We start from the raw sequence: 17,153 nt of genomic DNA on the forward strand, positions 1-17,153 counted from the left end.
GCCCCCAAGGACAAAGTGGTAGGGTCAAACCAGACCTTCAGGTACTTCCCCCAGAGCCTTCCTACAAAGCAGGCGGTGGTACAACACAACTGCCACCCTGCTTGGGCTTCACCACCAGTCTAAACCACACCATCTGATCCAGGTGCCTGCCCTGGTCACTGGGGCAGCCCTGAAGGTGTAGAAAAAGGCTGTTTGGGTCCTTTTGCAGGAGGGGACTAAAAGGAGATGAAGGAGGGTCAGGAGTGTTATGTAGTCATCTCTTTCCTTGGGAAACAGCTTTATTTACAAAACAGGTCTAAAATAAGAACATGAAATGACAAGCCCTTGGGAATGTGGGAGAGCTGGCCTGTGGGGAACCATGTGTGAAGCCCAGGCATCCAGGCAGAGGGTCTAAAGGACGGCTGGGTGTGTGAGGGGATCTAAAATTTGAACTCCTTGTATTTCTTGCTGCCCCCACGGCTGTCCTGGGGCTGAGCTTTTCGTTTCTTTTGCTAAAGGAGAGAAAGAAAAACAAGTTACAAAAGGTTAAACAACCCGCTGATCCCCAAAACAAGGGTGGGCAGCCTAACACAGCCACCCACGTCTGTGGAGAAAGTGCTGAGACCGGATTCCCCTCCCCGTGCCTGTTTCCCTGCCCTTACGGAAGGCGGCCCACCACACCACCTCTGAGGTCTCAGCACCAAGCAAGCTCAGGGCAGCAGGCACTGAACTGTCCCTCACTCTCCCCACTAGAGGACACCATGCCACTAAAAAAGGAGTTCCTGTCCCCAGCCAGGGCTCTGCTTTGAGCTCCTACCTTCTGCTTGGCAGCATGCTCAGCCACCATGTCACTGAAGTCTTCCTTCTCCACTTGTGCCTGCTGCTCCCGTACATGCTCCTCATACTTCTGGGTCATGGCCATGGGGTCCAGCTCCAACTCTTCAGGTGCCAGAGCCACTTCCACACCTTGCAGCTCAGGGGCTGGGCCCTTCCGGCTCATAACCTAGAAAAGGGATCAGAGCCTCGTCATTTCCAGAGAGAGGCTCAGAAGCCCTAGCTTCTGCCCCCTATCCAGCCCCCAAAAGCAGTGTCCTCCAAGTGTTCACCGTGGACATGTCATAGATGTGGGTCGATCCCATTATGGCTCCCCCAACGGTGGCCGTTCTCTTCTCTGGCAACACAGTGAACAGCTGGGGCGTCTCACTTCTGCAAAGAACAAAGGGGTCAAGCACAAAATGAAAGGGAAGCAAAAGGAACACAAACAGCACCTCCACCTAGCACCCGGGCAAGATTCCGAGACACCGAGGAAACCCATGAGAGGAAAGAACTGGGTCGGTGCTGACTGCAGGGGATACAGCCTGCAAAGAGTACAGAAACCGACTTAAGGGATCCCCTGAACCAAGTTTAAGGTATCAGAGGCGAAGACTCGCACATACGAAGACGGGCTAAGGGTCAGAAGCTGGAAGTTTCCAAAAGATCTCTGGTACAGAGAAGCGAGGAGGAGAGAAGAGGCTACAGCAGTTCCTGCCCAGTGTTGTGACTGGACTTTTACATACAGAACTCAATCCTCCAGCCCACCCACTGGTGTGAGGGCCCACCACAGCCAATCTCTCCAGCTGTTTAAAGGATTCCATTCGAAACACAGGAGCAAACCTACCAATATCAACCCAGCCATGGCTTCATCCCCACCTCTCCCCCGAAGAGGCGACAACCTATTCTCACACAGCAGCCAGAGCAAACGCCTTAAAACGGAATTCAGATGCTGTCCTTCCTTTGCTTAAAACTCACTAAGGCTTTTGATCACAATTTGAATCAAGTTCATACTCTACCATGGATTAAAGGGTTCACAATCTAATTCCTGCTCACTACACTCAGCCACAGATCCCTTCCTTTTCTTTCTTGAATATGCAAAACTTGAGACTTCTTCCTGACAAGGAGCAATAGGGACTAGATATACCCTCCCACCTGCAACAACCGAAAAAAAAAAAGGGCAAAACAGATGTAAGGTCCTTAATACTATCCAGAAGTGGTATAATAGTGGTTTCCAAGTTACTGTACATGAGACAATGAAGGACAGTGATTCCTGACAGGCAGGTAACAAATGAAGTGAGTCCTTCAATTGCCCAGCCTACCGCAGGGAGAGGCTGCAGACCACAGAACGAGGAGTACCCCATGTAGAAGCTGGAGGACTCCATGAGCTGAAGGGATACAGCTCAAAGTGCAGGGACACCAAGGCAGCAGGAGATCACAGGACAGGGTGCTGGAGAAGAGAAAGCAGCCCGAGACTCGAGAACTCAAGACACCTTCAGAAGGCCCCTGATAGTACTCAGGTGAGTACTGCATGGGAGGAGACTACCCAGGCCAGGGGGCAGCCGCCTAGAAGGATCAGTGGGAACAGTACCTGCCACTTACTCGGGACTGGGAATAGTGCCTGGTCCCACTAGGCAGACTGAGGAAACCTCCTGGTTAACAGGGCACTGGGTTAGGCATACAGAGCACTGTGTGCTTCCGTAGTGGAGAGGACTGCTTCAGTCCTGCCGGAACCTGACAAGCAAGACCTGAAAGAATCAAACTGTTCCAAGTACAGTCAAACCTTGGTTCTCAAACAATTCAGTTCTCAACCAAGTTGTTCACAGAAAAACTGTCCCAGTTGTCTAATAAAACTTCCCGTCTCAATTCTCTACCCAACAACCCTTTCGTGTCGATACCTGTATGATCAGTCATGCATCTCTCAGGCAATGAACAAAGGCCTTGTGGCTTTTAAACAAATTTCTCCTCGAACAGTTTTCTGGAACAAATTAAGTTCGAGAACTGAGGTTCCACTGTACCTTAACTATATCCTTGAACAAACCTAAAGATTTACAGGAATACAAAAGTATCCTGGACCTAACAAGGTACATTTTATGAAATCTAGCATCCAATCAAAAACTAACAGGCATGCCAGGCAGCAGGAAAATCCAATCCTTAATGAGAAAAATTTAAATCAACCCAGAACTGGCACAGATGTTGGCATTAGCAGGCAAGTACATTAAAACGTTGTTATAACTGTTCTGGCTGGCGTGGCTCAGTGGATTGGGTGCCAGCCTGTGAACCAAATGGTCGCCAATTCGATTCCCAGTCAGAGCACATGCCTGGGTTGTAGGCTGGGTCCCCAGTTGTGGACACTGACCTTTCTCTCCCTCTCTTTCTCCATCCCTTTCCCTCTTTCTAAAAATAAACAAAATCTTTTAAAAAAAAAGTTACTCTAACTACATTCCATATGTTCAAAAGTTAAATGAGAGAAACAAGATATAAAAAGACCCAAATCTGCCCTGGCTAGGTGGCTCAGTTGGTTGGAGCATAGTTCCATACAACAAAATGTTGCAGGTTCGATCCCCAGTCAGGTTGCCAGTTTGGTCCCTGGTGAGGGCACGTACAGGAGGCAACCAATTAATAATGCTTGTCTCTCACATTGATGTCTGTCTGTCTGTCTCTCTCTCTCAAATTCAATAAATATATCCATAGGTAAAGACTGGAAAAAATAAAAAGACCCAAATCACACTGCTAGAGAAAAAAAACTATAACAGATGTGATTAAAGTCAGACTAGAAACTTCAGAAAAAGCCCTAGCTGGTGTGGCTCAGTGGATTGAGAGCTGGCCTGTGAACCAAAGGGTCACTGGTTCGATTCCCAGTGTAGGGCACATGCCTGGGTTGAGGGTCAGGTTCTCAGCAGGGGGCGCACAAAATGCAACCACACATTGATGTTTCCCCCTCTAAAAATAAATAAAATCTTAAAAAAAAAACTTCAGGAAAGGAACAGAAATTTTCTAAAATGAAATACAAAGAGAAAAGATATATTTTAAAAACTAAGAGAATCAGTGAAAAGTGGGACAATTTTGAGAGATCTAATAGATGCACAATTGGAATTCCCAAAGGAGAAAAGAGAAGGGAACAAAAAATATATACATTTGGAGAAATAATGGCCAAAACTTTCCCCAAATTAATAAAAACTATAAATCCAGATAGAAGATGCTTTAACAAACTCCAAGGAAACATGAAAAATCCACAGTACACTGAACTACAATGCACAGCATAGTCGAATTGTTCAAAACAGTGAGAAAATCTTAAAAAGCAGCCAGAGAAAAGTAATACATGTACAGAGGAACAAAAGAAGGATAAAGACAACGTATTTGTTGCCAGAAACAATAGAAGAAAGAAGAGAGAACATCTTTAAACTGCTTGAAAGAAAAAAAAACACTGTCAATCTAGAATCCTATACCTGACAAAAATCTTTCAAAGAGGTAGGCCAAATGAAGACATTTTTAAACTGCAAGGGCTGAAAGAATTCATGACCAGCAGACCCACAACAAGAAATGCTGAAGGAAGACTTTCAGGCAGAAGGAAAGTGGTACCAGATATCAACCATGATACACAGAAAAAAAAACCCAAAAAAACAACAACTTTGGAAATGGTAATTATGTAGGTTAATAGTATATGATTCTGCCCTGGCTGGTGTGGCCCAGTGGATTAAGTACCAGCCTGAAAACCAAAGGGTTGCTGGTTCGATTCCCAGTCAGGGCACATGCCTGGGTTGTGGGTAAAGCCCCCAGTAGGGGGCACGTGAGAGGCAACCACACATTAATGTTTCCCTCTCTCCCTCCCTTCCCCTCTCTAAAAATAAATAAAATTTTCTTAAAAAAATAATAACATATGATTCATATTATTTAACTCTCTCTAAAAGATAACTGACCGCTGAAACAAAACTAATGGCCACGGAGAACAGGATTTCTAACATGTAAAACGTACGACAAGAGAGAGTGCAAAGTCGGGAGGGAAGAAATGCAGGGACACTTTTATAAAGTTCTTAATACTACCCAGAAGTGGTATATCATCACTTGAAGGCTGGTTTCCTCACCCATCCATTGCCTCCTCGATCTTCTTCTTCCTCAGCTCAATGAGTTCAGGGGTCTCCATTCCAGCAGGCACGGAGGAGAATCCTCCAGGAGTGATGAGGCCACTGTGAAGAGAGGGACAAGCCTTGAAGTAAAGAGCAGGTCCCCAAAGACAGACCGACCAGTTCAGAGAGGCAGACTCTACTTCTCCACCTGTCTGCAGGAGTAATAAAGCCTGTTTCATCTGGCTTGTCTTCATCACTTTCCTCCTCTTCCTCTTCTTCTGAAGACTCTTCATCTGATGGCTCCAGCTCCCCCCAAGGGGTCCGATCAATCTCTTCTTCTTCAGTCTTGGTCTGAAAGAGATCACTCATTCAGTTAACTGTTTACTACCCATCATGCGTCAAACTGTTGTAAAGAGCAACTGATACTGACAGAATAAACAAATAACCTCTGCCCAGAGGGACCTCATATTCTAGTGGGGGGCTTGCATTTGCATTACAGCTCAGAAAAATGCATGTCCTTTTTCAGACTTTGAAAATTACAATACTCAGCTCACTGACAAGCCATAAACCGGGGGTTTGCAACCCGGGGCCCACAGGCTGCATGCAGCCAACGATGACTATGAATGTGGCCCAACACAGAACTGCAAATTTACTTAAAACATTAAGAGGGGTTTTTTTTTGTTTTTTTTTTGGCGATTACCTGTTGCAATGTATTTAATGTGTTGCAATATATTTAATGTGTGACCCAAGACAACTCTTCTTCTTCCAGTGCGGCCCAGAGATGCCACAAGGTTGGACACCCCTGCTATAAACCAACTTTCTCTAAAACTTCATGGCCCTAAGTAAGATCAAGCTTGTCAACCATAGCCCATACCTGAAATTCAGCCGCATTGGTTCCAAACACGTCTCCATAGAGTGGTTTCCCCGTCTCATCTACTGGGGGTTTGCCCCAGCCACCAGCATGGTATCCAAAGGAACAGCTCTGCAGGAGAGGAAATGGAGGTCAGTTCCACTCCTGAGCTCCTACAGAAACGCTGAAAGTCTACAAAAGAGCCACACTCCAGAGCACAGAAATAACACTTAGGAACTCTGAAGATTATGATTTCCGAGAAAAGGTAAATGTAAGAAAGCATCATAAAGCAAAAGTAAAAGGCAACAAAAACCTGGAGGCAACAGTACAGGGAGATGAGAGACAGAAAATGTGTGATTAAACTCAGTCTCTGTGGTCGCCTGTACTGTCTAAAACTTGAAACATACTTTTTAAAAAACATCACTCCAACTTTGTACTGGTATTTTCCTAACTTTTGGAAAGCCTTTAGAATCTACTTGTCTTAAATTCTGAAGCTAAACAAGTAACTTCTTGTTTACTTCAATGACTTCATTATCTGTTTGGTTTAAGAATTTTTTTTAAAATTTTTATTTATTGATCTTAGAGAGGGAGGAAGGGAGGCAGAGACAGATACATCGATTTGGTGTTCCACTTATGCATTAATTGGTTGTTTTTCTAAAAAATATTTACTTATTTTTAGGAAGGGGAAGGGACGGAGAGAGGGAAACATCAATGTGTGGTTACCTCTCGAGCACCCCCTACTGGGGACCTGCCCCACAACCCAGGCACATGCCCTGACTGGGAATCCAACCAGTGACCCTTTGATTCACAGGCTGGTGCTTTATCCACTGAGCCACGCCAGCCAGGGCTCATTGGTTGCTTTTTCTATGTACCCTGAGTGAGGATCAAACCTGCAATCTTGGCAAATCAGGACAACACTCTAACCAACTGAGCTGGCCAGGGCAATGGCTTTTTTTTTTTTTTTAAATTCTGAAATAAAAATGTATTTAATGCCATTCCTGACATAAAATTATTTCTATATTCATCCATGTAAACCACAGAGAGATATCTGGAAACACATTCACCAAATGTTAGTCCAGTTATTTCTGAATGATAAAATTGTGGGTGATTTGTTTCCATCTTCGTACTTCTCAATTCTGATTATTTTATATGAGCATGTCAGGTTTTAAAAAAAAAAACCATTTTTTTTCTCTTAAAAAATAAAAACACATGGCTAAATGAGAGAAAAAAAATCACTCTCCAGCTAACAGCACAGGCAGCTAAGAATGAAAGGAAGGAGAGCGCTCACCTCAGGGATGGGTGAGTTCAGCCCAGGGATTTTCAAGTTCGGGTACGACGGGGGCGGTCCATATCGCTGCATGGCAATCAGCCACGGGGGAGGGACTTTGTGGGCATTCTGTAGGAAAAAGGGAACAAAATACCATCTGCCCTCGCCTATCCCTTTGTCTCCCTTCCGCTCCAACTCCCACCCTCTCCTCCGTGCCCCGTCAGGTAACTGGCACTCACTGGTCCTACTGGCATCCCCAAGGAAATCCTGAGCTCATCGGACAGATCTCCTGGCTTCTTCTCCTTCAGTCGGGTCTCAAACTCCTTCCCCTGAGAAAACAGCAGGGCAGCTGTATTGTGAACACCAGACACACACTGGGAACTCGGTGGCAAGAGGACATGGGAACAGAGATGAGAAGCCCTAAGCCCCATGAGGCGGCGGCCCACGGAGGGCCGCCTGGCTCCCGCTCTGTCACCGCTGCTTTCCCTGGCTCGAGCAGGGAGCGGGATGGAGGCCGGAAGGAGGGGGCTTGAAACGCAGGATTCCCAGTCCTGTAACTAATCCACTGTGAGAACGCGGGCAAATTCCAGACCTGCTTTCTCACGTTTAAAATGAGGGCGTTTAACCGGATGATTGCCAAGATCCTCTCGCCTCAAAAATTCCAGGATATCGTAGTCATTAACGTTTTAAGGATCAGGGAAAAAAAAAATAGTTTTCTCCCTCCCCCAGTATTAAATATTTCCTAAAAGCCTCTGCCTCTGTCCCTACACCACCCACCATGAACAAATATCACTTCAAAGACATGGTCTGCACCTCTCCAAAAAACCGCCTCATTTGAAGATTTCAAATTCCATCCCACTCAAGGTGAGTAAATGGACAACTCTGAGGCTGAGCAGAGGGGCCACTGTGCCAGCTTCAAAAGCCCTTGAGACCAGGAGTTACGGAGCCACCGCCAAAGGCCCAGCCTTGCTGCCCCAGTCACCACTCCCAAACCTCCCGAACCTCATAATACAGATCCCCATGGATGGTCAGCTTTGGCTTGGTCTGCCACTTGAAGAAGGCATCATGCAGCTTCTGGTAGTCAATGTCGATCTTCCCCATCTTGGGCCGAACCTTCTCTCGCATTTTTGACTTCATAGTCTTCTGTTCTTCCTGGGGAGAACGGCAAAAGACACACCATCAAAAGGATTCAACAAGTTCAACTCTTAATAGATCTGGCTCCCCACTCCCAAAAGAGCTAAAGTGCAACATCATTTATCTCATTCAGAAAGTCACCAAAATCCTTCCTGCTCAAACCCCTCAAAATTACAGAATCCATGTTGAATAAAATATATACGTCATGTGAACTGAACTCATGAGTCGCCCCCGAGAGAGCTGGCAAGACGAGCGCCCAACCAGGACACCAAGTTTTGACCTGGTACTTTGGTACCTCCTGAATTTTTGCGGGACATGCAACTGTTGCCTACTCAAAGTACTTCATTAAAACTTTTAAATGGAAGAAGTCAACCAACCATCACAAATCTCCAGTCACGAAGTATACTGGGCTCACGTTGGAGGCAGAGAACTATAGACAAAGCTAAAGCAACCAGCAGAGAAAGGACGCACCATGTGCAGGTCAGGATGACGGGGCCAAGTGCAGGCCCAGGGGATGAGGAGACAAGGGGGACAATGGAGCCACTCAAAACCAGAGGGCTCCGAGTGAGGCAGGAGGACTGACCCTCCCGCTACGTGTCATGTACAATGCTGACTTCTTTACTATAGAGAATGGATAGTTACACGATTGATAAAAAGGTGGGTTTTGGGCACCAGCACCCAATTTTGAAGCGGCTGCTCTTCAGGACGCGGCCCCGCAGGGCAGCGCTGAGCCCCAGTCAGGCCTCACCTTCTCCTGCAGGGCCTCCCGCATCTCCTGGATGCCCGTGCGTTTGATGAAGTCCGGCAGCTCAAAGGGGGGCTTCTCAATGCCTCGCTTGCCCTGCAGGTACTTGCGCTTAAAACACCAGTGGCGTGGCACGGGCACAGAATTCCGAGTGGCCTTGAGGTGGACCAAGAGCTTGGGGTCCTGTGCTGTCACATCATGCATCTCCACAACATCGGGCCGGGCCACGAGCTGAAAAACAGCAACACACCTCAAAATAGCCCCAACCTCTCCGGTCTACAGCTTTTTCTTTCTCCTTCTCAAAGACTCACACCTAAATGCCCCCAGGCCTCCTTCAAAGCTCTCCTCCCTGAAGCAGACCCCCCGGGGTCGCCGGGGGAGCTCCAGGGCCTGCTGGGTCCGCTCCGTCTCACCTGCTTCAGTTCAGCCACAGTGAAGCGATTCATTCGGCGCAGCTTCTTCTTGGACAGCTTGGGGGCTTCTGGCTTCTTCTCCTAGAACAGGACAATGATCTCTGTAAGGCAGGGCTCTCCGGTATTGATCAGACTGCCCGGCTGACCCCAGGCCTTCAGCCACCACAGGGATTCTCCCCCCACCAGAGTCCTCCGCGGTCCCTCATTGGATGCCCCTCCACCCGCGGCCCGGGGCCCTTCTCTCCCAACAAGGGGGCGTGGGCCTCACCGCTTCATCGTCGCTGCTGTCATCATCACTGTCCTTGTGCTCCTCCTCGAAGCCCTTCTTTTTGGGGGCTGTAGAGTTCTCCAGTTTGTCGAGTTTCTCTGGCTCCTTCTCTTTCTCCTTCTTCACATCATCAGTGAGCTGAGGAGGCAAAGAACATGTGAACCCCAGCCCTGGGCCCCTCCTTAGTTCCTGAACCTGGCACTGAAAAGATGTCCTCCTTACCCCATCTTTGCCCGTCCCTGGCCCTTTCCTGTTCAACTCTGCCCCTTGAGAGGGCTGCTCCTTGTACCTTGAAAGCCTCAAAAATCCTCTTGAAGAAGATGAAGTTGGGCTCATAAATTTCAGGCTCTTCAGTCACGTACTCAATTTCAACATCAGCAGCTGGAGATTCGGAGCCGCGGGACCGGGTTGACTCTTTCTCTCGGTCCCCAGAACTCTCAGATGATGCCCCCCGTGACCGCTGGGGCTTTTTCTTCTTCTTCCGGTTCCTACGCTTCCGGTTTTTCTGCCAAAACAAGTAAGACCAACTGGGTCAGAGAATCCAAGCACCACGCCTGCCCCCAACCTCTAATCTCCCCCGATTTCCCCTAGAAGCTGAGAAAAGAAGGCTTGAGCCCTGACTGGGGTGGCCCAGCGGGTTGGGCATCCTCCCGCAAACCGAAACGTCGCCACTTCAATTCCCGGTCAGGGCACACGCTTGGGTTGCAGGCCAGGCCCCTAGTTGGGGCCGTGCGAGAGGCAAATGATCTATGTATCTTTCCTTCTCTTTCTCCCTTCCCCTCTCCCTAAAAATAATTAATTTTTTTTTTTTTTAAATAAGAGAGACTTTGAAGTTAGACTCCAAAGTTCTGCTCCTCTTGAGTTGTGTGCCTCTAGGTAAATTACACTTCTCAGAAACTCAGGTTTTTTAGCTTTAAAATGTAAACATGCGTTGAACTCAGAACTCAAAGGACTTACGGCAATCAAACGAAAAATACCTACGAGATGCCGGGGACAAAAGCCAGCAAGACAGCAGATATTGCAAACAGCGCTGAGAATGCAAGTCATTTTAGTGCCCAAACGCCATCCCCTGCCACCGCCTCCAGACCCAGCTCCTACCTCCTTTTTGGATACAGACACTGTGTCCTCCTCAGTCTCTGATGCTGACTGGCCCAGGGACGAGCGCATGTCTGTTTCCATTTCCTCTTCCTCTGTGGGGACGAAGGTGGCCGTCAGTCTCCTCTCAGGGCCACCGCCCTGCCACTCGCTCACAGCAACCCCTCTTTATCAAGGGCCAGTTTCTCCCTAAAACCCTCCTCGGGAAAGGGAGAGAGGAATGCCGCCTCGGCCGCAGCCCCTCCGGGTCCTGCCTGTGCGGCCTCGGGACACATCACCACACTCACCCTGCTGGGAGTTCATCTCCTCCTGGCGGCTCTCCTTCAGCTGCAGGATCTTTTCCAGAGCCTGGGGGATCTTGGGGCCCACAGAGGGGTCGTCCATCTGCCAGAGACAACCCAGGCAGAGGGGAAAACCTCAGCGCCTCTTTCCCGAGGATGTCCACCCCCTGTGCTAGAAAGGCTGCTGGCCCGGCCACATAGACAGCAGAGAGCAGGCGCCACCCACCGGGCACACCACCCCTTAGCGTCCCTCAGAGCGAACGGCAGGACTCTGCCCCAGGAACGTCTCCCTGCCCTCCACAAACATGTCTCAACTACATAGGCTCCCTCCTCCCAGAAGCCCTCCCATGTTCTCTCAGAACCCTTCTCTAAACATCCAGAGATAGCCCCCCTCTAAACCACACTCTCCTCTCCTCAGGAGGCAACCAGCAGTCTCACCTCTCTGTTCTCGTCTCCAGGGGGTGGTGGGGGACCACGAGGCCGGGGAACCGGGGCCCCCATGGGCAAAACGGTGGGAGTGGGGCCCACTGGAGCAGCAACTAAAAAAGAAACCCAGTGGGAGAAGAGACACAACAGTCTTTTTAAACATTACCTCCATTCTAAAAGTCAGGCTGATGGTTACCCTCAGGGGGAGAGGTGGCTGGAAGGGAGCCAGGAGGACTTGTGGGGTGCCGTTATGTTTTGGTTCTTGGTCCAGGTACTGGCTGTATGGGTGTGTTCAGTTTATGAAAGTTCACGGAACTACGTACTTTTGACACGTATACTTTTTAAACGTGGTATACACTTAAATAAGTACTACGTCATCACCTTCCTCGTCCTCTCCTTCCGTCAGCGAGGTCTTACCTCGAGGACCCAGAGGAGTGCGAACCCCAATCTGGCCCATGTCCTGTGGGGGCCGAGGGACTGGGGTGCCCATCTTGGCGATCTCCTGCTGCCGCTCCTGCTCCAGTAACACAGCTGCCTACGAGGGGGAAGGGGAAGTGGAGCCACAGCCTGGAGACCCACTGGGCAGGCAGCCCCTGGAAACGCAGTTATTTCTGCCCGGTAATGGGCCCCAGGAGAACCACCAGGTACCACCAGAGCTCTGACACCCCCACCACCCCACGCGTCCAGGGCAGTGATCCAACTGGAGAGGCCCTTCTCGTTACACGCGCGCGCGCACACCCTGGAAATAACCCCAAGAAACACCCCAGGAGACTTGCGGTTCCTAGCAGAGAATTTGATATTTAGCTAAACCCTGACTTCTATTTTGTAACAAGAGTTTAGTCCAAAAGATTAAGTTATTTCTAACAAAGAGTGAATTTTTTTCTTATAACTACCCCTCAAGATCTAGCACAATCTGAGCAAAGACAGTACTTCATAAATATCGCCATAGCCAGTGCTATTAACACCTTTTTTCTAATACTCCACTATGTAGCAACTGACACAAGCCTCCTGTGAGGCTGAATGTCTTAAGTATCATCCCCTAACTTATATCCACCACATTTAGTCTATAGCCGATACACGTGACTAAATTAGCCCAGAACCCTCTCCTAAAATGGTATCACATAAGACTAGAAGGGATCATCAAACTTTTCCTGTAATGGGCCAGACAATAAATACTTAAAACGCTGTAGGGGCTCTTTTATACACTTGTAGAGTTTTTCCCTAAAGTCTCTTAAAAATGTAAAAGCCATTCTTAGCTTGCAGTCCATGCACAAAACAAACAAACCAACAAAAACAGCCTACAGTCCACAATTTGCCAACCCCTTAGCTACAAAAAAGGTGAAATTATTTGGGAGATACTGAAACTTAGTTGAGGATGAAGTAACCTTGAACGGTGCATCTTGTTTTGGACACTAAGCACTAAAAGTGACAGCTAAGAACTTGAACAATGGAGTCAAAGGTTAAAACGAAGGGCATTACCCGCTTCTGCTGCTCCAAGAGCTCATGTTCCTTCAATGAATGATCTCCCTGCTTAAAAAAGAAAACAAGCTCATACCAGCACCAATACCCCTCAGGCCAGTCTGCTTCCTGGGGTCCTCTTCCAGCCTAGGGCCTAAGTTCTAGTCTTTGGTCCAGACCTTCCCAGAAAGCTCAGCCCCAGAATCCAGCTCTAAGACTCCACTCCCCCTTGAGAACCCAGGCCAGGCTGCCAGCTGCCCTACCTGCTTGGCACGCTCCTCTTGCTGCATCAACAACGCCGCCTGCTGTTGGGCCAGCTTCAGCCGCTCCTCCTCTGACAGTGCCACAGGCTCGCCGACCCGGAGCGGAGGCGGGGGCCCCAAGTTGGGTGGGCGGGGTCCAACTGCCATAGGAAAGCCAAGGCCGAGGCCTGGCGGAGGTGGTGGGGGTGGTGGAGGAGGCTGCAGAGGGGGCAGTCCCATGGGTGGCGGTGGCATGGGAATCCCAGAGAGCTGTGGAAAACATTTGACCAGAATCGAGGAAGCACTTATCTACTGCAGACATCTGGGAATTTACTATCATGCAAATGCTACGATTCAAAACTAAATGACACACAGTTCTTGCATTCAAGACAATATTCCATAGCAATATCAAGAGAAAATGTTAATTTGGGGCCACTAACCAATGAGAGCTATCGGCTCTCTCTCCAGAAAAATATCATGAGCACAGATTTTGCATACAGGCTCAGGAGACTCGTGAACACCTCTAAAGACCACCTGAGCACTCCTTATCCCACACACACAGAAGTCAATGGACCCCAAGTCAGAGCCACTGCTCTCCAGAAAAACGGTCACATCCTGGATCAGAAAGGACACGAAATTAGAGAGGACTTAAAAAAGCAGGAGACAGTGTGCCCCAATTAACTGACTAAATGTAGAGTGTATGAAGTCAAATCAAAGAGCGAGCCCTACTGTCTCAGTAAATAACATGGGAACTGTGTGCCCCAGGAGGACAAAGAAGCAGGTAATTACTTCCAGCTGGTGGGGGGTTAGGGGAGAGAAATCAGGTGAGGCTTCCAAATACTTTAGCTGAATCTTAAATGACCTGTAGGATTTGGAAGAGCAGACACTGAGGAAGGAGGCCAGGATCAGGACCAGGGGAGAACTGAAGCGCTCCTGCTTCTGCCACTGCAGCACCTCCCTGCGCCATCTGCCAGCTGCGTCCCCAGGACACTACGAAGGGACTACCCCTCGCAAAAGGGATTTGATAAAGTGAAACAATCTCTTTACCTGTGCTGACATGGGAGGGGGAGCAGCTTTGTCCCCATCTTCACCTCTCAGAACAGGCCGATTCAGAACGATGCCAGTCTGCCAAAGAGAAAGGACTCCAGGTCAGTCCAAGAACAAGCTCTTCCACTCAACGACGTTCGCTCCCGTTCTTGCAACAAAATTTACCGAGTGCCTCTCTGCCAGAACTCTGGCTGAGCACTGGGGAGAACCAGTATGTGCATAGACACGGTTACAACAGAGCAGGTAAAGACAATTAACAGGCAAAAAGGGCAAGCCCCGCTTGCTGTGTGGAGGTACATAAAGAATGAAGACCGAGCCGACAAGTCACGAATGCCTCTCCAGAACCTCGGCCTATCCCGAAATCCTGCTGCCAACACTTACCTGGCGGGTGTAGGTCTGCAGCCGTTCCACCAGCTCCTCGCGACTCCCTGCTGGGCAAAGCACAGGATTAATGGCGTAGGACACGCCGAGCAGGCCAGCTCGCCTCCACCACCCGCCCCCGGGTCTCCGGGGTAACCAGACTCCGCTTCCCCGCAGGCCTACGCTGCCAGCTCTTGACCCTCAGTGCTCCTCACCCTGGATTGGAGCTCCGATCTCTGCCAGTTTGGCTTGAAGCTCTTGGGCAGCCCAGGCGCCATAGTGCCCAGGTGGTGGCGGCGGCAGCTGCAACTCTCCTTTGGGAGGCTCGGGATGCTCGGCCGCCATCTTACCCACGGCAAGGCGCGCGACCAAACCGGAAGCTCGGGCCTGACTGGAGGCCCACTTCCGGGAACTTCCGGCAGCGCGGTCCGCCACGTCCCCTCCAGGGTTGGAAGGCCTTTCGGATAGAGACCCTCCCCCCTGCTGTTCTCCAATGGTCTCTAGGCAGCCTCGCCACGAAGCCTTCTGGGAGTTGTAGTGCGGCGTAGGACCCCTGCGCTGGATACACTGGGGACTGAAGCAGGGGCGGGGCCGCTTTCAGTGTCTGATCCCCGGGAGCGCCCGCCAGCCTTCCGGCCCGGCTCCCAGATTGGGCGAGGGAGGCCCGGACGCTTACGTTCCCAAGGAGCCCCTGAGGACACATTCCCCGGCGGCCAGGCGTTGAGGGCGCCAGAAAGCGGGAAGTTGCAGCCGATGCCTGTGATAACACAGTGTCTGATTGTCTGCCGCCCACCCCCCGGCCCGGGTGAATGCGCTGAAATGGGATCAGAGCCGTGCGAGGAGCGGACCTGCCCGGGCTGAGCTCCAGCTGCCGGCCTGGGGGGAGGGCCACACTTAAAGCCCCTTTTTCCACCTTCCAGGCCTGCTCAGATGTCGTCTCCGCTAGGCCTTCTCCCGTTTTCCTGTCCTTCCATGGAGCTCCCATAACGTCCATCATTTGTTTTGACGTCTTTCTTGCCCCTCTCCCCACCTTGATCCCCAAGAACATAAGCAGGGGTCTGTTTGCGTTCAAGAGACGCTCAAGAAATGATAACGGGGTGGGAGGAGGGGGAGCGAAATGGAACAGTCTTTCCAGCAACAGGATTTGTGTCTTTTTTAATCTCCAAAATAAACTCAGGACCTTTTCTTCCCTCATCCCCATCAGTCTCCTGGGAGGTCGACCCTGCCTCCTGCCACACACACACACACACACACTCCCACCAGTGGCCTGTGCCCTGAGAGAGAAATGGGCAGGTACCCCTTGCCCGCCCAGCTTCCACCTCTCCCTGTCCTGACCAGTCAACTCAGCTTCTCTCCCCACCTGTGCCACTAGCTCCGAGCTTCCTCTGCCATTCTAGCTCTGTCTCTGACCGACAGGCTCACTACCAATGTGTCTGTGCGCGCTGGGGGAGAGAACCAGGAAACTCAAGTGAAATGGTCTCATTCCTCACAAACACCCACACCCTTCAGATCGCCAGCATGCTCCGTTTCACTGACTGCCTCCAACAGAGAGGTAGCCGGCGGCAGGGGAAAACAGAACGGGGTGCCAGGCCCTGGGCAGGTGAGGTTTATGGGAGACAGAGAAAAAGACTGGCTAGGAAATTCCCGCTCCTGCCCAAACCTTGACCCGTCCACTTCTGTCACTACCACCATCCCAGTCTCCTGATGCTCTGAGAAGCCAGACCCAGAAAGGACGAAGGAAAAGCAGTGCTGCCCTACCCTCCAGCTTGTCAGCCCGCTCAAGCAGAACCATTCCTGACACAAAGGAAGTGTCTTTCTGCTCCCTGTAACTGGAGAGCCAATGGCAGGTCATCCGAGGCTACAGGCCCCAAGGCACGTGCATGTGCTAGGGAAGCGGATTGGGGGGGGGGGGTCTCTGAGGCAAGAAAACTAAGGACTGATGGGTGAGCTTCGGCCAGAGAGTGACAGCCCAAGTGGGGCTCCCTTTTATCCCAAAAGCTCTGAGACCCAAGCAGGGTAGGAAACCCATTGTTCAGATGGGAAGACTGAGGAGCCAAACGGGAACCACGAGCAGTTCTCCTGCTGCTAAGTGTCCCCTTTCCCTTCTCCTCCTTAGTAAGGGTCTTCATGCAATATCTACCTGCGTGGGTCTAGAATGGAATCCAGCCCCTTCCAGTACCAGCTCTGGGTGGCTGCCTCAGCTCCAGGACCCCTGCCATATCAGCACAGGAGGAAGCAGGGGTCGAGGAGGACCGCAGAACTAAATGTGCGGCTCTTGGTGTCTCGTGTGGCTCCCAGGTGGCGGGAGCTAAGAACTAAGAGGGCTGTAGAAAGTTCAAGGCCACCCCCACACGCAGGAGCTCACACGCAGCCTTTACATATATCACCCCTGCAAGTTTCAGAACAGCTCCCCGTCAGAGAGCTGGGAGCAGCCAGACCCAGGCACAGTGCCTGGGCAGGGTCCCAGGCCCACTAAGGCTCTGGTCAGGAGTGAGTGGGTCTGGGGTCCTGATAAAGAGTGGGGATGGATGAGCAGCAAGGAGCTCCCTCAGGGGCTGGAGGGGAAAGAGTACCCAGAGGTGTGAGGGCAAATGAGACCAGACTCAGGGCTGGAGGAGAAGAGGAGAGAGAGCATATGCGGGTGCTTATAAGTGTGCCTGTGTCTCTAACTCCCCCAGGACCCTCCAGTCCAAGGATGACCAGTGGGGTCC

At 50.4% G+C, this 17,153-nt stretch overlaps 1 protein-coding gene across 3 annotated transcripts; it reads right to left on the reverse strand.

Moving 5' to 3' along the window:
- Positions 1-260: 260 nt before the first annotated feature.
- On the reverse strand, positions 261-14,844 carry SF3B2 (splicing factor 3b subunit 2). Of its 3 annotated transcripts, none has more exons than XM_054570851.1 (22): positions 14,658-14,844; positions 14,464-14,510; positions 14,083-14,160; positions 13,057-13,305; positions 12,815-12,862; positions 11,753-11,870; positions 11,348-11,448; positions 10,916-11,012; positions 10,632-10,723; positions 9,823-10,038; positions 9,534-9,671; positions 9,266-9,346; positions 8,856-9,083; positions 7,976-8,125; positions 7,213-7,302; positions 6,995-7,102; positions 5,731-5,838; positions 5,065-5,207; positions 4,875-4,976; positions 1,086-1,185; positions 797-982; positions 261-491 (listed from the first exon to the last, which is right to left on the reverse strand). In XM_054570851.1, the coding sequence occupies exons 1-22, from the start codon at positions 14,785-14,787 to the stop codon at positions 420-422; spliced, it is 2,682 nt and encodes an 893-aa protein (XP_054426826.1). In that variant the 5' UTR covers positions 14,788-14,844; the 3' UTR covers positions 261-419. The 3 variants fall into 3 exon arrangements, with proteins under 3 accessions (XP_054426826.1, XP_054426825.1, XP_054426827.1); XM_054570850.1 differs by having other exon boundaries at positions 12,815-12,865; XM_054570852.1 differs by lacking the exon at positions 12,815-12,862.
- Positions 14,845-17,153: the final 2,309 nt, after the last annotated feature.

Source organism: Pteronotus mesoamericanus, unplaced genomic scaffold, assembly GCF_021234165.1.
Source record: "Pteronotus mesoamericanus isolate MK-2021 breed Mesoamerican mustached bat unplaced genomic scaffold, CSHL_Meso_final contig_214, whole genome shotgun sequence".
Taxonomy (NCBI): Eukaryota; Metazoa; Chordata; class Mammalia; order Chiroptera; family Mormoopidae; genus Pteronotus; species Pteronotus mesoamericanus.

Bases quoted from the DNA above. Each gene is read 5' to 3' on its own strand.
- SF3B2 (XM_054570850.1), bottom strand. From the start codon at position 14,787: ATGGCGGCCGAGCATCCCGAGCCTCCCAAAGGAGAGTTGCAGCTGCCG. The intron at 4,977-5,064 runs GTGGAGAAGTAG...CTCTCTTCACAG, and splicing joins TTTATTACTCCTGCAGACAG to TGGCCTCATCACTCCTGGAG. The intron at 983-1,085 runs GTGAACACTTGG...TCCCTTTTCTAG, and splicing joins ACATCTATGACATGTCCACG to GTTATGAGCCGGAAGGGCCC.